Source organism: Camponotus floridanus, unplaced genomic scaffold (genome assembly GCF_003227725.1).
Source record: "Camponotus floridanus strain SB8 unplaced genomic scaffold, Cflo_v7.5 scaffold20, whole genome shotgun sequence".
NCBI classification, from domain to species: Eukaryota; Metazoa; Arthropoda; class Insecta; order Hymenoptera; family Formicidae; genus Camponotus; species Camponotus floridanus.
The window spans coordinates 1,376,590-1,403,911 of record NW_020229326.1 but is presented as its reverse complement, the minus strand read 5'-3'; the positions used below and the strand labels follow the sequence as shown (position 1 = coordinate 1,403,911).

Here is a 27,322-nt window from a genome sequence, read left to right as displayed (position 1 = left end):
TTAATCGTGTCACACTATTTATTTGCATTATTGCTGTTCTGACATTGCAACTGTTTATAACAGTTTTTTCATTATATTAGTAGTCTCGTCTCATTAATCGGGTAGTATTTTGTTATAATTTAATTGTGTTTATGAGCTCATTTCCGTCTGGTTTTTTTATATAGATATCTAGAATTATCCTAACGCATTGTTGCCCATTGCATCACTTGGCCTGTCATGGACCTACGCATCTTTGACGGTTGTTTATCTTTGAGATGCATGTTGGACTCAAGGCGGAATTCTTTCTGGATTGAATTTTTTCATCGAGGGGATCATGGCGTTTGTTGAGGGCATAGCGAGATTGCTGCGGTGCGGATTTGCGTATCCGCTTATTTGCGTTGTTGCGTTTTGCTTGCCGCATTTAAATATCATCCGTTAAGTTGCGAGAACATATCGACTTTTTTGACTTCTCAAGGTTTTATTATTATTTATTATTGTTTGCGTCGTTTGACAGCTCACTTCATTTGATTTTACATCATGTATTATTTTTTGTCTTTATATTTGTTATTTTTATTTTGATTACTGATATTGATAAGGACCTGAAGATGGTCGAAACGCGCGTATATCGTTATTATAATAAACGGAATATGATAGATTAGAACATTTCTGTGATAACCGTTTTAATTTTATTTTTCGCAACCAGTCATCTCTGCGTTGGTCCTTTAAGCCTTTTATTTATATTTTTGATTGATTTATCTTGTGGACCTTTGCATTATTATTTTTAATTAGAAATAAGATACACTATGTAAAAAATCGTAAACGATCTACGCCACAACATCGTTCAAGAACGCGTTTAAACTATTACCGACTTAACTGTTACTGAAATTATCATAATCAAGGAATATAAAAAAATGAAACAGAGCTTGTGAGGAAAAAGTTACGATCAGATTTCCTCGGAATCTTTTTTTGAGTCGATTATTAAAATCAAAGAGGGAGGTTACGCTTCTTAGAATGCATTTTAGAGTGTGTATATGTGTGTGTGTGTGTGTGTGTGTGTGTGTGTGTGTGTGTGTGTGTGTGTGTTGTATATGTATGTATATGTATGTATGTAAACGTGTAAGCGCGCGCATACTAAAAAACTTGCGTTAAACTGGTCGCGATCGTTCCGTCATTCAACGGCGTCTATCTACGCTCGAGCATCGTGTGTGCTCTGTTCGTTAACAATAAGTTACACTACCGTGATGGCAATAATGGGAATCGTGCAACGCGATATATCGTGCACCGCGGCATATAATTACGACCGTCGACACGGAAGCGCCTCGGCATCCGTGATATCGATTTTCAGGATCGTGCTCTGTAGGTTCTCTCTCTCTCTCTCTCTCTCTCTTTCTCTTTCTCTCTCTCTCTCCTCTCTCTCTCTTTCTCTCCCTCTCTCTCTCGCTTTCATTCACGCCGCCCTCTTTTTGCGCTGTTCGCGGCCATTGTTATCGCGAGGGAATCGACGCGAACCCTTGGCAGAGGAGTGACGCGAGAGATCGACGAGGTGGCTCAATTGCGAGTGTGAGCGCTTCGCTAATTCTCGCCACTCCTCTTGCTTTCATGAACCAGTAATTAGGCGATATCCGAGAAAGAAAGAGAGAGACAGAACGAGATGAAAAGGCTATGTAAAGAAAGAATCCAACTTGTTTCTCTTTGATACTTTTCTCCCGATCATTTCTCCCGATTGTCGGTTAATTAGAATTTATTAAGGATATATCCGGTCGCGAAATTCGTGCGGAACTTTTATTCCCAATAGCGCAGTATAACTTTAATGATATACAAATTGCCGCGCCCGTGTAATTACAGAGTAAAACTACAACTTTGTTGTGGCCGGCTCCCCGCATCGGTTTACAATAATGCCCGACGAGATATTAGCCTTTCATTTTATGCTCTTCTCACGATCGCATGTCTGAAGAGAGAATTTCGTGGTCCCGCTCACTTCGTTAACTCGCATTATTATGCCGTCGTTATCCGGTTATACTTTGTTATTACGCGCTGTTTATCTCGTATCACGCGGGATTTGGCAGCGGCATGAAAACACCGTCGCCCGATGATTGACGGAATCGGCAATTACGCCACGAATTCTCGCACGTACTTGCCGAACGGTCCCGGGATTCTGTGTGTCTCGCCTTTACACGCACGTCGCGCGAAAACCGGTTGCCGGTTTTAAAGGTGCACGTGTCTCATCCGCATAGAAACGGCCTCGTTTCGTGCGCGCGCGCGCGCGCACTCCAACTTGTCGCTCTCTTTATTTTCGCAAAATTTCGGAAGGATCGACGAAGGAGAGACGCGCGGAAATCGAATCAATCGGACCGAAAAAAGAGCAAACTTACTTTAGAAAGAAGATCGAAAAAAATTGATTGTTTGTTATCTTTCCCATATCGAAAGATAGACAGAAAGATAGGTAGATGATTGATTTCTCTAGGATGAATCTCTTGAAATATATAGAATACATGTATAAATAAATATATAAGAAAACATTTGGAAAAAAATTAATTGCATTATGAAATGTTTATATATAGAAAAAAAATTAGTTTCAACAATTAATTTAAAAGAAGATTATATAAATTTATTTATGAGAATTGAAAGAGAAAAATAGCAATACACACTAGGCAAAAATAATCTTTCGGAATACGCCACAGTATATACAGGCGCAAATAACATAACGATAAATATATTAAAATTAATAAATATAAAAAGAATATAATAAAAATATAAAAAATATAATAATCTTAATATTTTTAAGATGTAACATGTTGTGCAATTTGACGATAATATAAAGCTAAATTTGATATCGATAAATTTAAAAATAATTGTATGAGAAAGAGAGAAAGAATCTGGTTCATCGCAATTCATTTCGGAGCAGTCCTTTTCCTCGGCCGATTTAATTCTGGCGGATCGGAGCGGATGCTCGTAAGAATTTTCCTCGGCGTCGATAAAGGCCTCAACGAGCCGCGTAAAAATATCCCGTCGCGAGTATCACGACGTTCGCGCCTTCTTAACGTCGAGTTACCGCCACTTTAACAGCAGTCTTTAACGCTTCAAATAGATCTCATTGCCCTACGACATGCGTGCGCGCGGTGACGTTTTTACAGCCGCGCTCACGAAACTCTCCTCCCGCGTCCCGTCTGTCGCGTCTCTCAGACGGACGTAATTAACGCGGAACTGTCGCCGTCCGCTCCCGTGTAATGCTCGCGACTTTCGTGATGGCTTCGCACGTCGCATTAAGCTCGCCGACTAACAATCCGTCCGTATTTGTAAACCCTTGCATTATCCATCGTCTGTCGTATTAAACATCGCGCGTTAAACAATCCTTTCCGTGTCGTGCTACTAGAATTTTCACTGTTTCAATTTATTTGGCAGATGCGGAATAACTCGATTATACAATGTTGTCGAGAGAGTAATTAATTACGTCGTATCGGATAATTGGCGCCGAGTGCTTGGCTCTCCTGCGACGTTGTTTTTCGCAAATGCGCAGACAACTGCTCGACGAGAAAGGCAATCTGGAACCGCTCGGCATTCTGTTAAATTTTAATTGAAGATCTCTTCTGTCCGCACATTATAAAAGTCCCCGCTTGGTGGCTAATTTGTCGAGAGAAGAAGGGCCCCGTAATGCCGTTGTCGTACAAGAATTCGCGCCGGAGAGGCCGAAGGGAGAGCCGCGAGACTCTCGCTCGCTCTTACCGATGGTTGCGATTTCGATGAAGAGAGAAAGATACATGCCCGAGAGAGAAGACTTGCGGCTTGCGAAAGAGGAGCGGTCTCCGAGGAGAGGCAGACGAGAGAAAAGATCGACCACGCGTTCAATCTCCCCCCGGTCGCCATCTTTCCAGTATAAATCGCGCGTCCGCGTAATTGGTGGCTGCCAGTTTGTTGTAATGGATTTACGAACATACGTCTTTTAAAAAACGCAAATAACAGGATTCGGGCGTCGCTGCTTGAGAAACGTTGATATTCCAGCTACTGGTGAATTTTATCGTGAACAAAAGAAGGAAGGGATAGAGGGGAGGGAGAGATAAATTGTTGTTTACGCGTTTCATAAAAATAGATTAAAGATAATGTAGTAAAGGCGAAGCTAAATGTCTCGATTATTTTCTCGTAGATGATATCGATGATGCATGATTAACCCCAACTACACTATTCAATTTCATTCCTGACACTTGTAATCCTGTTTATAAAGGTCGGTCGCAACATTGCTACATGTGTGCAAGATCTGTTCTTGGAGGACTTCGGCTTCTCCGAGTTCTTTCGCTTCCTCCCCTTCCCCTTCTTGCTTTCGTTCACGCCTGTGAGCGTTCGTGCGTGTGTCGCAGCCGCGTGCAATCATGTGGATGCGTCGATAAATGACAGTGGTGAGATTTTTGCGTGTATATATTGTACGTAAATACATGTACACAAGATTTGGAAAAGAGAATGTATAACAAAAGTCAGACCAGATCAAACCTCACATTTTTAATAAGCGCGTATAAATCAATGAAAAAAGGATGTTACGCTCCCTGGAGAAATCTGAAATTCTCAAGGATCTTTTTTAGCTAGAAAAATCAGGGAATTATTATGAAATTTATTTTAAAAGGAAACTTAAAGAAATTCTTCTTCTGATAATATAATGCCTTAACAAAATATACTGAATATATGTAATATATTCATCATTGTAATTTTTAGTGGTGAAAAATGAAAATGTTAAGTATGTGAAAAAAACGTTAATCACGAAATCTATTGAGTTTATGTTATATTTAATGAATCTAATCTTTAAATCTCTTTATTTTTCCTTTGTATAAATGAAAAGAGCATTAGAAAAGCACACAATAAAAGAAATTATTTGAAAAAGTTGCAGCTCTCTAAAAATTCTCTTTCCAGAGTTTGAAAAAAATACCTGAAAGATCAGGGAATTTTTTACAAGATTTGGGTAGACACCCTGGAGAAAACAGTTTTCGCACAATACGCTTTGTCGCAAAGTCTTCCTTTGCATGGAATTCTCGCGATTGTGACAGAATAAAAAGTGAATCTCGAATCACATTCTTTGTCGACTACGTCACATTCTGTCGCTACAAAGATCTTTACTTAAGTTGTACATGGTGAAAGTTGTAACGGAGAATGCTTTCTATCTCGACAAAGTGACGAATCTTGTCAATTTCGTGAGGCAGATTATTGGGAGACTATCTCTCGATTAATCGTTGCGATAAAAGCAACACTGATTTATTATTCTTAGAAGATGCCGGTCTTTTTTTCTTTTACGATAATGAAAATTATCGATCATGCGATAATAATACGATAGCAAGACTTTAGCATCCATTTGGCCTTTACTTAAGCAGTTAAAAAAAAATTTTAATATATAAAAATGAAATATGGTATGTATTTAAGTACATTTCCATCTATTCAAAAATGAAAAAATACTTAATTTTTTGCATTAAAATGTAAAATTTATTAATTACTACATATGCTAATATATATAAATTATTTGTTTCTTTTTTTAAATGTAATATATTGAAATTTCCATATGGAAAGAGCGAGAGCGAGAGAGAGAGAGAGAGAGAATCATCCGATATGCAAAGCTTGAGGGAAGGAGAAAAATTGAATCATTATTTCAATTATTGAATTATATCGACTTGCTATTATTTGCTATTATCGATCATTTACGAACATCAGAAAACTTTGGCGATTCAACTTTCCACGTATGAAATTAATCTTAGATCGCAGCCAAGCGAAATAGCAACGGTGTGTTTCGTTCAAGAAATCATGCCAATAATGTTTGCTATTTTCCGGACGATGACGTCGAATAATCGAACTTTCACCACATTTTTTTTTACGAAGAGTAGAAATCCATTTGAGCAATAATATCATTATGCAAACCACAACGAAGGAATTTCCTAACTTCACGACGCGTTTATAAATCCTTATTGATCCTTACGAACTCGAAATTACTTAACGTACGTTCACGTATATATCGCAAAAAAATACGCAGGCTCAAGCGAAAAAAACTCTTGAATGGCGGGATTCGTACGGAATCCAACACGACTCGGCTTCTCGAGGGGTTGCTTCGCCAACGAGCGCGTCGCGGAACGATCGGCGACAAGGTGAAGGCGACACGAGGGAGATAGGGCCATATCACGACGACTCTTCCTGCGCAACGAGATCCGAAGGGTTTTCGCGGCGGCTGCCGCGGGGGTGGAGGCGAGGTCTTAAAAGGTTCCGGTGGGAAACCCAGCAGGGTGTGAATGGCTTCAGACACACACGCCGGAGGTGCCCGGAACGTTTCGTTAGAGGCGAGAAGAAAAAGAGATCGCGCGTTGGAGAGGACGGCGCGAGCAAACACGTATGCGTACACGTGCGCACGTACACGATAAAACGTCGCGTGTCGTTATGCGTGAACGGGGACACGTGTGCGCGCGCACGTAACTCCGAATTCGCCACCGCATACCACTGTAACTCCACCACCGCGAGAGTCTGGAGTCTTTGTTCGCAAAAGTTGGGTTTACCTCGTTCCTCGTCGTCGACGGTCGCGCCGTCCCTTCTCCCCCTTTATTTTTGCAAAGTCCCGAGATATTTCTTGTGAAAATACGCGAGGGTATTGACGACGCCCGCGGAAAAATCGATGAGCCCGAGATTGTAAACAGTACGACTCGAGATGTTGCGGAAGCGTTTCCTCACGAATTTTCTCACGAAGACAATTATGTAGATAATTGTTGCACAGATGTTGTTTTAAGAAGGCAAAAATGATTTCGAATCTTTTTCGAAATAAAAGAAATATATCACAATCATATGACGAAGGAGCATCATATATTAATGGTCCAACTTTTGAGTAAAGATCCACGTAAATAGTCCCTGAGGTATTGCCTAACGATCGAGAGACATCTTGTCGCGCGATGAAAAATTCCCCCAACATGTACGTGTGCAAAAACTTGGCCGCGAATTGTCGTATTTTTCTAGACGCGCTGACATTGAGATTGATAAGCCCGATGTCGCATGAGTTTTTAATAATTCACGAAAGGGAGAGGGGCAAATAAAAACGCGAAGGAAAATTGTTTGTGGAGATAAATTTCTCGTCGATCCCATCCGTCACACGCTCTCGTGGGCGTTTTCGACATGATCTACGAATAGAAAGATCTATATGTAAACGAGTCAGTGTTTTTCGGATTGTCTCTCTCTCTCTCTCTCTCTCTCTCTCTTCTCTCCTCGATTCGTGTAACGGAATGCGAGAGAGATCGGAGAGGAGGCTTTATCAACGCGGATATACAAGCCGACTTGCGGCGGCGGCTCTCGAGCCTCTCGAAATAACTCCGCACCCTTGCCGTATTAATTACCGGGGATTCATTCCGTCCTCATTTACAATGGGCTAATTTAACGTGAGGCAGGCTCTCCGCGAGCGAGCACGCACATGAGAGTGACGTCTTTCTGTTTATACAGGCTTTACGGAGCTATTAATCGTGGGGGAATAATCGTTCGCGATTATTCGCCGAGATTCTTCTCCGATAAGACTTAATACAGCATGAAATTTATATCGTACGTTTATTCGTAATATCTTTTTGACGAAGATGAATGATTATCGAAGAAAATCTTATCAAAATTTTTGTATTAAAAAAAAAATAGAAATTGTAAAAATTTTTTCTCATCGTTTATTTTGTCAAAAAAAGCCATCGTTAACAATTTGCGTAGCATTATTTCAAATTCCGTTAAAGGAATTTCTCCCTCTTGGCAAGAATTTTCTTTTACAAGATATTCTTGCAGAATCGCTATCTATTTAAATTAATGAATTCATGAGATTATTATACTTCAGGGATTATTACTTTGTATATATGCAACATCTTGCGAATTGACTTCTAATCGGCCTTTTTACAGTTTTCGCATTTCATAAATATATACATATTTACTATTTATATTCAACATATTCATGCTTGCGGATATCGGGAAGTCGATGAAGCGATGTAAGTTGGCTAACAAGACAGCGAAAAAAAAAAATAAATTTTTTTCTGTATCTCTCTAGTCGTGCATGCATATGTAGTACATATGTATGTTCTTATCGCGATATGTCTATGCATATTTGCGTGCAAGCAGCTGCTGTTTTACGTGTTATTTATATGTATCTGTACTGAAAAGTGAAGAGAATACAGAATGAGAATCCGTTCAAAAGGAATACAAAGTTCTCCTACACACAATTGCATATACATACGTACATCGACTCGAAACAAAGTGGAAAAATTAACTTTTCGATTTCCCGAACAAATGTATGGAATTCGTTTAAGTCTCGCACGTACAAATTATACTACATTAACTATACAATTATACTATGTTAACTATGCGTTTCTGCTTTCAGCTCTTAGTGAGTGGCGGGCAGCCGACGACGGCGACGTCGCCGGCAATGTCATCGGGGAGCGCGTTAAGTCCTGGGGGCTTGTCGCCCTCGTCGACGGCGACAACGACGACGGGGATCGGGCCCGCGGGCACCGGCGGCGCCACGACCCCCGTGGGTGGTGCCGCCACCGGGCCCGGTTGCTGCGAAAACGGGAGGCCCATGATGACGGACCCCGTGACGGGGCAAACGGTGTGCAGTTGTCAGTACGATAGCGCCGCGAGATTGGCGTTGGGCGCTTACCCTCGACTAGGGCCCACCGCGACCTCCTATTCCTCCTACCCCACGCCGACGCCATCCACCACCGATCAGGGGCCTTACTCCAGCATCGGTATGGACAGCTCCGCGTTCTACCCGCCATTGGTAAGTTTTTGTTTATTTTTTATAACATTTATCCTTTTTTTTTAACACAATTGCGTTCTCCGAGAACCGAGAATGCAATAAAAAAAAACGAGAGAAGAGATGTTTAATTTTTAATCGAGCATCAATAGGTCTTCTAGATTCAAAAACATCGAAAATTTCCGTCATAATAGTTTGATATCAACTAATACAATTGAAATAATTTTTTCGCGAATTTTTTAATCCGTCAATGAATTGCTTTGACTCATTCATGATATCAAATTTATTACGTTGGCACTATGACAAAAATTAAATTAAAGGAGAGAAATTATAATAATCGTATTATATATTATAATAATCATATTAATATATATATATATATATATATATATATATATATATTTATTATATATTTTTATTGCATTATTTATTTTATTTTCTAATAGATTTTTTAATATATTTATTAAATATGTTTCGTGCCATATCTTCCGAAATTAATCTCGAATCTATATTTAACAATCAACCATCTGCCGTGCTCTAATTTAAATTATACTCTACTATATTAAAAGATATCACAAGTTCCTCGTGTAATCTGAAGGCTCGACCTTCAACACGCTTCGCAACGTATAAAGCAACCGTTGCCGGATGCAAATTGATCGGTTCGTCGTACTAGGCGTACCGGGCGATTATTGCTCCTCCAGTATTAACTTAAGACGGATTAGCACGTGGTGTTGCCGCGAATTAGCTTGGAATCCCGGCGATGGTACCCTCTTTCGGACGTCGGCCCCTTGGCTCAGGAATTCGTGCGTCTTCGCAGGCTGCCGGGTACCGGCTGCGTCAAATTATTCACGCGTCCCTTTCTCCTAGAAACGGCCGATAATCTCGTTTAAGTTTCGCGGAAGGCGCGTTGCTCGTTACGTTTTCAAGGGGCTGCCTACGATGACGAATTTGCACGCATACGTCACCAGGGAATTCTTCTCGACCGATTGCGCGTCGCTTCAGTCCTGATTCCGTCGCAGAGTTGTCAGGAATCTTGTAAAACGTATGTTAAACACGTTTTGTACTATAATTTTCGCACACAATTTATTATCTCGTCATTTTATATCTTGTACAACATTGAAAATATTTTATGGATTGAAATTATGTTCAAAAATATATTTACTCGGCTTCTTTTCTGGATGGAGAAACTACAGATGTCCTGCATGAAAATTAATTCGTGTAGGGTAAACAAAATTAAAAAGAGCATTCAGATGATTTTTTTACCCCATTAACGGAATTTCGTGATCGAGAAAACGGAACAGGTGCATCGTTGATGAACGCGTTCGATGCCATCTCGAGTCGGAAGAAAATGCAGCAGCCAATTAAATTTAAACTTATCGGATGGTTATACTAATTGGCCGCTTCTAGACGGCGTTGTCGATTAATGATTCTTCGCGTGGCCAGCGACCCGCGAGACCTAAATAGAACCGCCACTGGAGAAGAAAATCTAGGAAAAAGGAATCGTTACAGCCGAGTTAATAATGATACAGTCTATGTTCCGTGTTTTGCATCGCGATTCGATGGTACGGAGATTTATACTGATTGCGATTCATCGCGCGTAATTTGTACACGGCTTATCTCGTAGCGAAATTCAACGAATGCATTTATCAGACATTTCTCATTTCTCATGTATGCAATTAGTAATACGATAGAAATTAGACGCACTTTTTTCAATCGCGCATATGCAGAGAGCATCATTAATCAATTCTTGCGACTAAATCAATTAGAGCAACGACTATTTATGAATCGTGTGACTGGGCAATCGCGGAATAATTGAGATATCAATGACAATTTGATGAAAAACAACTCAAGCGTTCCGGTCGAGAAAACGCTACTTTCTTATACATGAGTGTAAAATCAACTTTTATATCAACGCGTTCTACATGTGTAGCACATAATCTATCCGTAATAGCAATTTCTGTAATGGCGAGGCGGCGTGCCATTGACGTGCCGTAAATGTGTCATTACCACGTATCAGATACGTATGCGGATATCGCTACGACACATTTTCATTTTCGTCATGCTTGTACAATTGAAAAAGCCATCGGCTTTTTGATGTTCGCCGCGTAATCAGTCAGTGCACATCGCCAGATAAACGCTGATACGAGGAAAAAAGAAGGAGACGGCAAATCTTATCTCTCAATAACGTAAAATGGCGTAAAAATCGCGATTACAATTTTGCGAGTTTATATTCTTGCGACTCGGTATGCTTATTCTGCAAATTAACTTATTATTAGAGCGCGGCGATATCATAACATATTTATGATGTTGGATACGTAGATGTCGAGATTTACTACTCTATCAAATGTCCTGTATGTGTTATTTCACAGTCACTTTCACATGATAATAATATCGCGAGGTTAATGTAGTTAATTAAACATGTCTGGTGGATTGCAAATACGCACTGAGGTCCGGATCGCAGATTTATTATTAGATTGCGGGATCGGCAAAAACTGCGAGAGATATTAATAACGTCGATCTATAGATAGCGTTTATGCGATAAATGTTAAAAAAAGAAGGGAAAAACACTGATTACTTTACATAATCTACACATTTGTTTCAATATTTCTCATAAACAGTGACGTGTTTTTTTTTTTCGAATCGAAAGAACATTGTATACGACATAATATTTCGTATACGATACAGATCGCGAATGCGCACCAACTATCTCTTTTTCTTTATCTCTCTCTTTCTCTTTCTTTTTCTTTCTTTTTCTCTCAAGCGAATCGAAGGAAGGAGACGAATGCTCATCGCTCTCGCGTAGGATGCGAACGAGTTTATAGAATCAATACACGGGATGTGCCGTGAAACAGGGAGATGGGAGATGGGAGAACTGTACCGGGGGATGCTGCGGCGACGAGAGTGCGCGAACGCGAGGGAGGATGAGAGCAGGATTGCCCGAGATAAGAGAACGACAATAGACGCGAGAGTCTCTTCTCGTCGGTTGACGGATTTGTCTTATTTCCAAAAACTCTGGCGTAGAAATTTTCAAGATTTTTCCAGATACAGCGTAGATTTCGATTAGAATATCTAAATTTGTTCCAAATGGATATTTCGTATTACGATAAAAAAAATTAGAAATCTCATTTCTCTTCCAATTTCGGTCGAATCGAAATAAAACAGCTGTAAACATTCGCATTTTGTTCATAGATTTTAGATTAAAATTAAATATCTTTGTTAATCTTTAGTAACTCCATGTCGAAGTGAAGGCAAATGATTGAGTAATTGAATTAATTACAATATTTTCTTGTTTTTTCTAAAACATTATCTGACAGAAATTGGTTATGAATTGATGCGCGTGACGTTAATATATCAAAACGAGCGATGTATTTAATATCTGTTATTATGCGTCTTGATGTTCGCTCTGATGAGATGTCAAGCGATTTAGCTAATGAGAATGTGCTTGCTATTTTATAAAGCATTATATTATATATGAAACGAATACTCATCCAACCGAATCAGGTAACACAATAGCAACATTTCGCGACTGTAGCATGCATGTCTCACCGCAATACAAAAGTCGTAACGTTCCGATTCACGATGTCATGCGTTATTTTACGGCTCATTGAAAAGTGTAACACGCGTAGCTTTCTTAATCGTAGATTGTTACACTTTTATAATTGGCACTTAAGTGCGTTTAGCATGCAATGTGATACGTGCAGGGTGCGTACGCATAGTTGCGCGCATTACATCCGCGAAGTATATAAGAATTATGAAACTATTGCTGAATATTTTTGTATCCACAAGATTTATTCGGATTATCGATTTTGATTGTGTGTGACAATTAATGATTAATTTTTGATATTAAAAGATTTTTACAGAACTTTACTAACTCCCTCTCCTTTAATTCTTATAAAAATCTCTGTACAGACGTAGAAAATTTAAGCAGCGTTCAATGGGAAAATTTAATATATAAAATATGAATTTCTATTTAATGATAAGAACATATCTACCGGAGAACGTATCTACCAAGAGGGCGGATGTACTGTAAAAATGGATAAGATATCAAAATTCTTTTTTTTAAAGAAAGACAAACGATTTTCTGAATATTTTGAGTTTTATAAAATGAATATTGAATTTATTTTAAAAAATATATATAGAACATATAAATAGCATTAAAATCTTTGAAACTTAAAATTCTGTAAAATCATGTTTTTCGATTTTTATTTACCTTTTTCTTGATAATGCTCGCGTTAATATACAATGTATTTTCATTTTTTGAAATAAATTATAATTTGATTATTTGCTTTAAAGAAACTGTAATTTTATTAGAAATTTAAATTATATAAGAAATTGTAAAAATTATAAACGATTAAAATTGACTGTATTCAAATACGATTAAAAAAGAATTCATCAAAATTAATCAACATATATATGAAAGTAAATAAAATTACTAAGGATATATTAATTTAATATTGAAAATAAATTTGCTATGTCTTACACTCTCCAGATATTTTTCTTCCAGATATTTTGTCAAAAAGATTAGCATTTAAAAAAATTTTTTAAAGTCGGGAAATATGTCTTAAAAGGATGAAGCTTTCTGCTTTTATTTTTAATGGAAGCATCAGTTATGTGCAATGACAAGTAAAAGATTTTATCGTGTATTGCATAGATATATAGTTTATAACTTCTTTTGAATTTTCAAAAACAAAAGATTTTAACAAAAAATTTTAACAAAAAATTGTCTTGTTTTATATAAGAAATATACTTATACCTTTTTAATATTTTCAATTTTTTAATAAATTTAAAGAAAGTACTTATTTTTATCACGTAAAAAATGAAAAGAAATAAAACTGTTTTGATTTTTTAGTTTTATTTCGAATATTTTCAATAAAGAAACTCTCATTTATTTGACATTTACTCAATATTCATCTTTTTCAAGTAATTATACTTTTTTAAACTTATAAATAAAATAACTATATTTTTCTCTTCGAAAAATCTTAAATTCAAACTTTCTAAAAGCGTAAATTAAAAAATATACATTTCTGTTTACATATTGTTTTTTAAATAATAAAATTCTGTTATTGTATTTTTATTTTTAAATAATGTTTAACGTATTCATTGAAAAAAAAACGTTGAAAACTATTTATTTCTTTGCAAAAGTTATAAAGAAACGAAATTTATTTACATGTATTATATTTATTTGATAATTTCCATTACAGTCATTAAGTCATATAGTAGTGTAGCGTTCTAGAGATAACACAATTCATGGTTGTGTCGGTGTTTTCACATGACGCTCTGTGTGTGGGATAGTCTCCGAGTCGGCGAGTTTCGATGTAATTGAGACCGATGAGCGTGGATATGCGATAAGCTGAAGGACACAACGATGCCCTTCGCGTTGCGCGATCCTCCCCTCGCGCGTATTGGTTTATAGTCCTGAGAGACCGAGCGAAACCCCAGGAATGCCATTTGTCGCGTGGGACGATACGACGCGCGGACGTCATAGTTTTGCACCTTTATCGGCATAAATTGCAGTCCGGCCGGTCAATCGTTCGTGGAATTTCAACGTCGTAGATGCAATTTGGCGCACGCGACCCACCGGCACGCTTGATACGACAATGTAGCCCGGAATGCCATAAGCGTTCCTAGTGCGGGAATTTTGAGCATTTTGACGAGGGGATGCGCCGTCCTCTCAATAGTTCTCATCCGTATCGTTCGTATCGAGACGATTTGTCGAAAACGCGAGAAAGAGAGAGAGAGAGAGAGAGAGAGAGAGAGAGAGAGAGAGAGAAATCTTTATTTTTTTTATAAAAAAATATATTTACTTGTGCATGGTGAAAATTACCGCGCTAATGATATATATATATATATATATATATATATATATATATATATATATAGTGTAAAAAAATATTTCTCTAACGATTATATAATTGTAGTATAATGCCTCTCGGGGCTCTTATCGAAGTCGTTTGAGAAAATGCGAAATGACGCTTGTCAATATTCTTAATAGCATTTATGTCAAGTGCATAGATAATATAATTCAAGTTTATATGTTTTTATTTTCATGCGTTTTTATCTTCATGCAATTCTCAGAAAATATAATCTGTCGATATCGATTAATTATAAATGAATTATTAATTATAAATGAAAATGAAACATTTGAGATTTTGATGCTTTTTCAAATATTTTATTTGTAATTCTAAATATAATTGTGCACATGATAGAACAAGATATGAAATATTTGGTATGTTATTTGTGAAGCTTTTGTGTGTGTAAAATTAATTATAAAGGAAATAAATAATAATTATATGTATAATATAAATTTACAATATATAATATAATATATTGTATAATAAAATATTAACATAAATTTTAATACTATCAATTGCGCGACTAGGAGCAAAACATAAAATGTATATATTACAATGTAATAATTGTTATACTCTAATAATTTTCATTTGCTGATATTTTCTTGTGCTTAATTGTAGCTATAGTTGACTTTCTTCTGCGTTTCTCTCTTTACTCTTTTGAATTTTTTTATCGGATGTTTGAGCAGGAAGTACATGTTTCGGATGATTCGAAACGGTGGTCCGATTCAACGAACATTATAATATAATAAGAATCGGATTAGCATTGAATGGAGTGGGTGGCGCAGCGGGTTGTCGAAAATACCTATAAGACCCCCGTAAGACCTTTACAATGCGCGCAGAGTGGTTATTAAAAAGAAAATAGAATATCCATTTTGCACAGATATAAATATTTAAATATCTATTGCTTGAAAATTTCATGTAAATATCGTATAACTTGCCGTTTATATAGATTCCGATTGATACACAATCCGTGAATAGTTTACAAAACTTATGACGGAGGAGGGAATTATTCCATCGATTATAATATATATATATATATATATATATATATATATATATATATATATATATGATATAGAGGTAGGAAAAATAAAAAAAATATTTTATCATAAAATGAATATACGTGTTCGCGTTTTTCACAACAACCTATATAGGGGCTGCTGCATTAGCTTGTCCCGAATCTAGAGAGTCAAGTTAAAGCCACCTTGCGCTCCCTAATGCGCTCGCATGCATCGCAAGATTTGGGGCGCGCGCAACGATTATTGCCACCTTAATGCAGGCGCGCTTGGTATAATCGGTTATAGCGAGCGACCGGTGACCCTGGTGTGACTGCGCAGCCGTAACAATAGTCCGAGGCGTCGACGTCGGACCACCCGCAGTTCGCCATTAAAGCCGCTTCTGAAAAGAGGAGAAAATAAAAACGGAGATATATGCGTGTGCCGGAGCCACACTCGATGAGGGCCGAGGCAAGAGAGAAAGAGAGAAAAAGAGAGAGAGAGAGAGAGAGAGAGAGAGAGAGAGACGGGAAGAGAGTCAAGGACACCCGTAAGGGCCTTCGAAAATCGAAACACGGGTTAGAGGCGAGGGAATGAATCAGAACGCCGACGATGACGACTAGATGTAACATGAAACTCTGTGGCGCCAAAGACCGTTCCTAAGCCGTTGCGCTAATAATATCATCCCATTGTGCTACCATTAGAATCGCATAACGTGCCGCTTTCTTCCCTTTTCTCACCTGCACATTCATTCTCTTTCTCTTTTTTTCGCTCTCTTCCTTTATATTCCCATCTTATTCCTCTCTTCGGTGGTTCCTCTTTTATAGCGCGTCTTTATAATGTATCCCGCGATGACACCACGCTCTATTAATATACCAACAAGTCGATGTCTATCCGTGATAATGTTTTAGAAATACCTGGTTAACTCGCGGCATCCTTCTATCCCTGCCTCTTAAAGCCGTCGCAAAGTAACCAAAAGGGTAGAGGATGGTTGAAAGATTTCTTTCAGGGACATTTATCGTGCTCGTATAATCTTCTTAAGGCTACAAACCGCTCACTGTGTACGGTGGTTTAGGTCGAGCATTATATTTATACGACCATTACGATTCATTGTAGTCACAGTCTATCGATGAAAATTGAGATGGATTGGATTGAATCTCCATAAGGTTCTCAGATACACAGCCTCACGTATCTCAACTCTCAACCTGTAGAATAATCTATAACTAGAATTTAATTAGAATTCTTTGCAAATCTATATAATTTTCGAAAAATGTCAAATCACGTGAAATACTCAATCATCCAACTTCCCCAAATTTTTTATTTGTTTTTTTTTTTTACGAATCTCCAAGATAGCATGTCAATGCATTTAACATCGGGAAATTTATATACACGCGATATATGTACACACGTGTTAAAAATAAATTATAACGCTTATCGCACACGCTCTTGCAGGGTAATCCGTACGGGCTGAAGGACGCGACGGGGATGGGCATGACGGCGGACATGGGTGCTGCCTGGGGCACGGCCGCCCTTCAACCTGCCGCTACGGGTTACTACCCTTACGATCCAACCCTGGCCGCCTACGGGTAAGTTTATCGCCAGGTTTCATGGTCTCTCGGCTCCATTAGATTAAACCACCGCCGGGAGAGCGCCGAACCGTCTCTCCCCCCTTCTCACCCGGGGGCCCCCGTCGCCTTCCGCGCTCCTCGCCATTAAAACAAGAGTCACGATCGCGTCGTCGCGTATATACTCCGCTAGAAGCGTTTCCGCGCGACGACGGTTATCGTTATCGCGCGAATCCGTAATATCTCCTCCGTGCACGTGCGCACCTGAAGAGAGAGGTAGAATGGACCGTTATAAAATTGCGTCCGACTGCTGAGATGAGCTGTAACGCTGTTCGATCGAGAAACCACATCCGACGTGGAGAATAATTTTTCTGCGATAATAGATGGATAATATATATGATGGTATTTCTATCCAGCATTTTCAAGGATAAATAGATATATAATTCATAACTCGTCATTTACATAAGTCTTGATTGCAAGTACATTACATATTAATACGGTAATACATCTGATAATCATTGTCAAATCGACATTCGATAACTGTGATTCCCGAATTCTGTCAAACTCGAAGGGGGGAAAGGAGGATGAAGAGGGGGCGAGGGAGAGCTAGGGTTGAAGGTGCTTCGGCGTTCGAGTTAGGCCAAACACGACGGACGGCTACAAAATGGCTGTAGGCAGCCGAGTGGGCGTATATAATGGGGGCTTCCAGATTGGACGCGTGTGTACATACACGCACATGCATATACATACATATACAGACGCGCGCGGTATCGCCACATCGCGAGCGTAGGGAGAGCAGTAGGTCTCTCTCCGTAGGAGAGCGAGTGAGTGAGTTTATTGATTGGCTTCCTCCCCGGGGTTGGCTCGCCCGTTCGCCAGGCCTCTCCACTCTACTCTCGAACTCCGTCGCTCTCTCGTTCTATCTTCATCTCTGTCTCTGACTCTAAATCGCTCTCTCTCTCTCTCTCTCTCTCACTCTCTCTTTCTCCCTCCCTTGCTCTACTCCCCGCGTCAGTCTACTCCCTTTCGACTACTTCCCCGGCCACCTCCGTATCCTCCAAACGAGTCGGCTCCCACAGGTGCTTTACTTGCTTCGCTTAGCAACCCTCGTGTCCGCCTGGCAAGCACACACGCGCAAATGTATGTACGCGTATACTCGCGCACGACGTTCACGCATAGGCAGGCGCGCTGTGACTCACGCAACGGGAGGCTTTCCCTCCCTCATCGGGGCCACCCCCGTTTAGGTATATAGTCTGCGTGTGCTCGACGACGGCGGCGGCGGCGGTGGCGGCGCCTGCCAGAGAAACTCCGACGGGTAGGCATTGTTTATCGTGGAATTCAGCGCCCTTACTGTCTCGCTCTCCCTCGCCACTCTCTCCCCGGACACACAAGCCTCTATTAATTTACTTGCTTAATAATACGACGGCCGTTCTCTGTCGTTCGCTTCTCCCGCTCCTGGAATTTTGCTCCTCTTCCCTTAAACGGGTTACTACGCGCTCGTTCACTTTCGACGCCGTCGGACCGCTATTGTTTTATCAGCGACGTTGAAAGTTGCGGACTCTGCGTTGTTGTTGGCGACACAAGGAAGGGTGCCCCGGGCCGTCGCGCGCGAGGCCTGTAAATTGAAGCGACTCGATTGGGACGCTCCGGCGCGAACGTTCTGATTACAGGAAATGAGAAATACGTCGTTACCGACTACCCCGTGAAAGGGTTCCTTTGGGGACACTTTGAGCGGGGGCAAAAGTGTCTTTCTCTTTTTTTTTCTGTTGCCTTCACGTAAATTGATGGAATTCTCTGTTCTTCTCCGTTCGCGTCGTTGTACACCCGAGCTTCATTCTACGTCCTGTTATTTATTATTGGATGATGAATGAGCGCGTCTGTTCTCTCCGTGTGCAATAAGATAATACAGCGGATATTTAAGACGTCAATGGGGATTTCAATGACAGGGACAGATTTGTCGTGCAGCTTTTAGTAACAAAATATTATTGATACAATATGCAATGTGACAAATGTGACAGAAGTTTCTATACAAAAGTTTCTACTCTTTCGAATCGTTAAATGTACAGTCAATCTTATATCTCTTTGACGGAGCCGTTGAACGCCGTCGTTCTTTTTACCTGTTAAAAGATAGGACATTGCGTCAGCGAATAGTACCAACTTAATTTTCGCCCGATCGGGAGATACCGCTTTTTATTCGATGAACGCGCGTACGGACGTTGACTATGTTGGGATCAGAGAAATGCGCGGACTTTTTCTCTTCGATTCCCTTTAATTTCCCATAGCACTGCTCACTTATCCGCGTCTTTTCCATCTATATCGTCCAGAGAAAGAAATGCCTAAACCGATATAATTCTAGAAAAACTGCTCAATGTACAGAAAATGTACAAGATACACTTCATCGATCGATAAAGTAAACAATCGAAATTCTTATATTCTTACAGTTTGATTAAAACAAAAACCCAGAATAAATGCGATTCAGATATTTCGAGAGAGTAGATTCAAAATAAGATATTTAATCCTCAAGATTACTTTTCATCTTTATATTTTTTAATTTCAAAAATAATGATCGTTACAAGAGGAAGGAATTTTTCAATGCTTTATTTCCTTCTGATACCTCACTAATATGTTTTGTGAATTATCAAGTACCTGCTTCGCTTGTTCTTGTCTGGAATAACGCGTAGGAGAAAGCTCCGATGATTAGACACAGACAACATATCGGTTCATCGTAGAACGCGAATGCGGAGGCGAATCTTGTCAGCGAAGCAGATGCTATGTACGGGAGACAAAGACAGAGAGAAAGAGAGAGAGAGAGAGAGAGACTAGGTTGGTTGGTTGGTCGGATAGGAAACGTTTGCGCATCCAAAGCCGGGCGTAACTATTGAAGCTATCTGTGCGCATAATATACATACATAAACACACATACATATATATACACATGCTTATACGAGGACGTAATTACGCGCGTTCTGCCAATATTGGTTAACCTTTCGAGGTTGACGCCACCATATGCAAAGCCTCTAATGAGTCGCTCGAGTGCCGGCAGTGCCTAGTATTACGCACCCTTTCACATCGTTATTAGCCGTCGTAGCTATTCGACAATCTTGCCGTTTCACTCCCTCTCCCCTTTCCCCGTTGCCCCACACTCCCGTCATTCACCGCCAATTTCGTTTCGCATATATAACACCGCTTCTCCCTTTCACTCCCACGAGTAAAGTATGTATCGCGCTTCTAAATTGACGCTGATCCTCGACTTATACAAAAATACGAGCGACCTTTTTCTCGTCGTTGCGTGAAATCAATTTGCTGAATCCGATGCATCTGACGTCAACGATCGATTATTGATCTTTCGTTCAAGCAATCGTTCTAACAACGAAAAAGATATCTCTTCTTATTTGCTTATGGCTAGTAATGGATTAAAGGTGACGATATTCTTATAAATAAATTATTCAAAACACCGAGATTAATTGAAATTCACACGAAAGCATGGAGATACGTTAAATCTGTATGTTTATTGGCAAGTCGCGCGTTAGAAACTCGTACACGTCGAGTTCTCCAAGGACGCTTGTCGCACGGTTTATGCCTCCGCATCAACGGAGAGCCGTGTCGAGGAGTTTTATACGATGATAGATAGTGTTATTTCACACTTGCCGATCCGTGAACTTTCGCGTTACGAACGTAACACAATCCTTTAGAATGGATAAATCCAAGGCATTTAATTATTGACGTTTAAAGACCCTAACGCGCTTATTACACATACTTACCGGTAAAGAAATGCAGGTCGCAAAGTCTGAATGCACCTTTCTCCTTCCTTATATTATTTGTACATCTTCGATTTAATAAAACCTTTGTATGATTGAAAGAATCGAGAATAACGATGAAATTTTCGCGAATCAATTGCGTTGTGAAAAAAAAGAGGAAGGGGGAAATTGGATCGTGCTCATCGCGCATCTGCCAAGTTTTTATGTCGTTCCCATTCGCATCCATCGACTGTTCGCGTATACGAGACGCGCGATTACGTCGATACGCAATCCCAGCGATTTCCTCTCGGCACGCAACGGTACACTTAGTATGTAAATGCCAAGAGAGAGAGAGAAAGAGACTCGTTGTGTATGTAGATAATTGCACGGCGCGGGTCGGACGTGTGGGAGGCAGTCGAAATTGCGCATATTAATGAAGGGGGCGAAGCTTGATTGTATCTGGAAGCCGCTCGTCAGCCTCTGTCGATTTCTGACGGGCTTCTGATTCGACATGGCTCTTTTCTTCGCCAGAATGTCACGATTTCTCGCACTGCAAAACGAGTAATTATTCTAATGTGGGGCGAATTAGCGGAAAAATTTGAGAAAAAAATTCGTCGACACGCAGGCTATTTCAAATATATCTATTTTCTCTCTATAAATGCTTCATTTTCTAGCGTATAATTGGAGCATAGATATTGAAAACTAATGTAATAACTCTTCGTAAAGTTCGCTTGTAATTCACGAGAAGCTTAAAAAACTTTTCTTCTGTTTCGTGCAAGGACTAAAATGTCCCAGACGAAATGTCGTCAAATATCGTATAATACATACGTGCGTTTTATTGTTTCGTCTTTCGCGAATCGCTTCGGATTCGGAAGCCTATCGAAATCGATAAGACTCCTTCTTGAAGGACATGGCTGCTTTCTTGCGGTAGTAGTAGCAAAGGAGGAACGTAGTCGGAGAGGAGAGTGAGAGGAAAAAAAAAAAGGGAAAGAAAGGTAGAAGTCGAGAAGAGGCTCGTTTTACCGGCGACGTATCCCGGCGGCCGCCTTTCCCTTGTACGAGGGAGTTTAATAGAGGGTGAAACGTCCTCCACCTTCTTCGAGTCAGCTTCCTGCGGATTGCTGCTTCCATCCCCGTCGGGACGCGGTCATCTCAGCAATCTCGGATACGGATCGCGGTGCTAGTCGAAGGTTGGAAGGGGGTTGCGCAACTTAGCGCTCGTTGAGTGAAAGCGAGAATCTAATCATTCGCCATTCGTTCGATTTACCTCGATTTCCGCTATCTCTCTCTCCCTCTCTCTCTATCTCTCTCTCTCTCAATCTCCGGCTTCTTCCTGTAATCAAACGATTTCTCCAATGATCTGAACGGCACGCTCGTCTAATTCGATTACATAAAATGGAAATAGAGACTTGACAACGTTTATTTTCAACGCCGTTTTCAATTGCTATTCGATAACGATCGTTTGCCGCAGCAAAAGTAGAGAACCCGCTATTGTGATTATTTCCGTACGCAACATCTGGGAACTGCCAGATCGTAAATTGAGTAAATTGACGGTTGATCGATGTCGTCACACCGCGCTTCAACGAGACCTTTCGCTTAAATTATTTCGAAACCATGTCTTGTAAATTATATTTCCTTCGTCTCTATATTATATTCCCTACAAAATTTACGAATGTTATAAAAAGAACCGGCGATGCTTTTCATCGTTGATGTTTCGATCACGATTCAATATCGACACATACGAGATTTTCCTCAACCATCGACGAGCAATAGTCTCGTTGGGATGCGTTCCGCTCGAGGCAAAACATCGTTGCTAACCACCACCATCGCCATCGTGAACCCGCTGTGCCTCCACCGTCGTTTCACAGCCGATGGATCGTCGATAGGTATTTTAGCCTGTAGTATATAACAGTATCCACCTATAACATACTCGCGCACCGGGTTCTTCGCCGGGGAGAAGGGAGGTAGACTGAACGAGGGAGGGTGGGCGAGAGGGGATCGATCGAATCGCCATTACGGCGAGTGAGTGCCGGGGGTGCACGATGGAATCACGCCGCCGCTGGGGGTTTATTCCCCGTATATATTTGCCGGAGTATCACCCCTCGACCCAGTAGGATACCCCTCCCCTCATCCCTCTATCCCAGAGGGGTTTGATGTCGAGCAAGGCGAGAGAGAAGGGAAGGAGATACAGAGAGAGAGAGAGAGAGACAAAGAGACAGATCTAGGAAAGCCGAGGGCTCGTGCAGAGTACTTCGGACTTGCCAAAATCTGCAGGGAATTCGCACCCTCGACACGATACCACTTTTCGAGTGGAGTGGCTCGTTTCGACAAATATGGAACAATAGTTACTTTCTGTGGCAGGCAGGCAAGCGGCGAACATTGCTTAATGGCGATTATTCGATCGTTAATAACACGTTTGACATTTATGATGGGATTTTTTTTATTTTTTAAAAAAATGTCTTCTTTCCAAATAAATAAGATAGATGCGTGCACGATCGAGTACTCGGCACACGTGCGAATGTACATATGTTATAATTATTAATACGGGAAATAAGAGACGCACGTGTGCAAATATTATCTACGATTTACCGCTCTTTACATCTCGGCTTTCGTCGAGTCGCACTTCCTGTTTACAAGCCGCTGTTCACCCGCGCGTAACGAAATTTTTTCAAAGGACTTCAGGGACGATCTCATTGTAAGCTGCCCGCCGTTGTCTTTTTCAGATACAGCGCCGGCTACGATCTGGCCGCACGACGGAAGAATGCCACGAGAGAATCGACGGCGACCTTGAAAGCTTGGCTGAACGAGCACAAGAAGAACCCGTATCCGACGAAAGGCGAGAAGATTATGCTGGCTATCATCACGAAAATGACGTTGACTCAAGTCTCTACTTGGTTCGCGAACGCGCGGAGACGTCTCAAAAAGGAGAACAAGATGACATGGGAACCGAAGAACAAGACGGACGACGACGACGACGCTGTGCTCTCCGATTCCGAGGATAATAAGGAAAAGGACGATCTCGCGGCGGATAACAGAAGCGACCGAGTCGGCGAAGAGGCGAGACGAGGCCTCGATGATACCGGTAAGTCTTTTTCCCCTCTCAATCATGCAGGCGCGTAGTACCACACAGTGTCTACTCAAATCTTGTAAAAACAATTCCTTGGAAACTCCTTGATCTCTTCTAAGTATTTTAATTCAAAGTTTCAACGAGATTTTTAAAATAAGTTCTTTTATCATGTTTTTGCATTTTTAATGCTTTATTATGTTTATTTATATAGAGAAAAGATTCAGAGCCACTCAAGTTTCAAATAGTCTGAAAAAACATTAAATAGTTTTAAAATAAATAGTATTTTAAATTAAATAATTTTAAAATAAACATTTTTCTCGCATAACATTTTCATTTTTTTATCACTAAAAATTACAATAAAGAATATTTACTACTATTTAATATTTGTCAAAATGTTAAATATATAAATAGAGATAGAGATATTGAATATACAAATAGATATAGATATTTATAATATATATTTTAAATATATAAAATTCACAATTTATCGGCAAATGTCAGTTGCTTATGATAAAAACAAGAGAGAATTTAAAAAAAAAATTTCTTGAATTTCAATGAAATTCCAAAAAATTCCCTGATTTTTGCAGATTCAAAAGAAATCTCTGAAAATTCCATATTTTCCAAATTTTTCTAGCGAGTAGACATCCTGGATTATCAGAATTCATTCGGCGAGACGTTGCCTCGAGATACGGAATCGTCACGTTTCCACGCGAATCCGCGAGAGCAATTTAGAAAATTCACACGGCGCGAGATCTGACGATTGACACGCGAGATCCTAGTTTGCTGTTCGCGCCGCTAACAAGACTACAAACTGTAAAATGGAATGAAATAAGAGACGTGTCTGTTAACGTTATGGCGGTAGAAACACCGATAATAATAACGTATCGATACGACTAGCCGGCTATGCCTGTTTTGAAGACTCGTTTAAGAAAAGCAGGATACACAGTATCCGCGATAACGTCGTCGTCGGCGGTGTTATCAGAAAATTTCTATCGTTAGAAACGTCCGATTATCGATATTGCGAGAAGTATTGTTGGTGTCGTTTCGCGAAGGTAGGTCCGGCGAGCAGGGCGAGCCGATCTCTTTGACTCCGGAATGTGTCGATGGCGTGTTTACCTCGCGTGACTAGGTTCCCCGATATCGAATACCCATCAGCTGGCGTTTCTTGTATTGCGCAAGCGTGCATATCGCGTACAATGCAAATCGAACTTATAACTTTGCTCTAGTCGAGCGCGACAATTATTTATAAAAATTTTTTAAACTTTGTTTTGAGAGAAAACATGTCATGAACATTGTATTCATAAACACTTTCATATAAATATATCTTTGCTCCAATAAATCTCTCTCTGTCGTTCGCATTTCATTCATTTCTGTGGAGCACTCGATAATTTCGTTGACAGCGAACGATTTCGAAATACGAAGTTGCAAATTTCGGCTTACATCGCGGCTGTCGATTCACTGCAAGCGCGCGGTACGCTCATTAAAGGTCCGCTTAATGTCCGCTTGGTTCCGTTTCCCAAATTGCGCTTCGGATATCGAGGGTATCCCGCAGTCGCATTTCTTGGCGCGGCGGCCGGAAACGGTGAGTTAGGAATTCGCAGCGGAGCGCGACGCGGAGCGAGTTCTATATTGCGGGGGCGGACATAATGGTTCACATGTGGGTAAACACAGTGACAGGTTGCGGGTTGCCGCGCGAAGAGATTAATGGCCCTCAGTTCGGTCCCCCGGTGGACCGGGCCGACGGCCGTTGGTATTGGTACCCTGGGCTCTGGATCCGGGCTGCTCGCCGTGAGCTTGCCGCGAGCGTGTAGGTAGAGCTCTATACGTGCACACACAACGACAGGAGCGCGTAATTGTATGCGTGCGCGAAAGAGGGAGAGGGTGCGCCTGGGCTGAGTAGCCTCCGTAGAACCATATACTCCGTGCCGCGGGATCCATAGATGTATGTATGTATGTATGCATGTATACACACACACAGGTATACATACATACACACATATATATATATATATATATATATATATATATATATATATATACACATTGTGAACTGTATATAGATACACGTGCGGGAGAACGCGCTGGTTCGAGGTACGGTGATGTATCGGCGCCCGCGGCGAGACGAATGGTACGGACCCTCCTATGGCCACCATTACCCCACCGCACATTGGCCAATATCGAGTCTCTCACTCTCTCTCTCTCTTTCTCATGCGCTCTCGTCATCTCGGTTTCTCTCTCGATAGCCAGGATATCCAGGTCCTGTCGTGCTGCGTCACGCGTACTGCAATGGCTCGTAATTTCAAAAGACCGAGGTGAGCAGCGCTCCGACGATGCGCGCCGGCTTGGAAAAGGCTTGACGAGAACCGACGGGAAATTGATTTGCAGCGCTGGGTTCTCCTCTCTCGTGAAAGCAAGCGTCTTGCGTCTAAAATTTTGCGGTTTTTCTCTTCTTAGATAAAGTGTACATAGGTGTATATCGATACCTTGGTTGCGGAAGACGAATACACACATACGTACATGCCAGTGACCTTTAGAAATTCAAAGGGGAGCTTTCGGGAGCGTTCATGAATTTCTACGTCGAGTTTCAGAAAGATAGGTCCCACGAACTGTCAGCTACTGTATAGGCGAAGGTTGAAATATTCGTATTCAGGCGGAATATATTCGAGCTCTCTTTTCGAATCCGCTATTGTTACGTAAAGTCGGATGCGGACAAAAAGTTGGTTTGTTTCGCGAATTAACGAGATACATAATATCGAGAAATAGAAAACGTGTTGTTGCACACTTTTATCGGATACGAATCTAAAAATCGTAAACATAAATACAATTTAGTTATTCAATTGAAACACACGGAATCTGCCCACACGGCGCGAAGATTATGAGATTAACGTCTGATAAAAGAGGGTCAAAAGTTAAAGAGCCACTTGTGGACTCGACGGTAGTATCTATTTAGTTGGCCCATAAGGCTCCCTTTATAAGGGCGTGCATGCGCCCTAAACCGAAACTCTTTTTTTCTCTCTTTTCTCTTTCTCTCTCTCTTTTGCACTCTAGATATATAGCAGAACGCCCTTCGAGCTTGGGAATTATCGCTTGACGACCCATCAAGTAAACCCTCTGCCGACACATTCGAACCTCTTAATGAAATTCTCACCCCTGACTGACTGGCTGGCTTGGCTCGGTGGCTGCCTGGCTGGCTGGCAGACGCTCGGGACGATCCGTGAAGCGCCCCGAGAGACGACGGGACAGGGAGATCGGAGAAAAAGGACAGGGATACGACGCTTCATCTTTCTCCCGCGCATCCTCCCCGCATGCTGCCCCGAAGGAAAACTGAAATCTCTCGCGCCCCAAAGTGGTTGAAGGCTTCGCTTCCCCTTTTTTCACAGCATCCCTTACAGCTTAACTATA

The 27,322-nt window shown here is 40.7% G+C and overlaps 1 protein-coding gene across 2 annotated transcripts in view; it reads left to right on the top strand.

Annotated features, from left to right (window-relative positions):
• Positions 1-27,322, top strand: part of LOC105252722 (homeobox protein araucan) — a 70,782-nt gene that overhangs the window by 31,332 nt on the left and 12,128 nt on the right. For both annotated transcript variants that reach the window (XM_025408283.1, XM_011260252.3), the window contains 3 exons: positions 8,330-8,728; positions 17,004-17,137; positions 23,577-23,935. In XM_025408283.1, the coding sequence (XP_025264068.1) occupies positions 8,330-8,728; positions 17,004-17,137; positions 23,577-23,935 (892 nt within the window). The remainder of the gene's footprint in view (positions 1-8,329; positions 8,729-17,003; positions 17,138-23,576; positions 23,936-27,322) is intronic.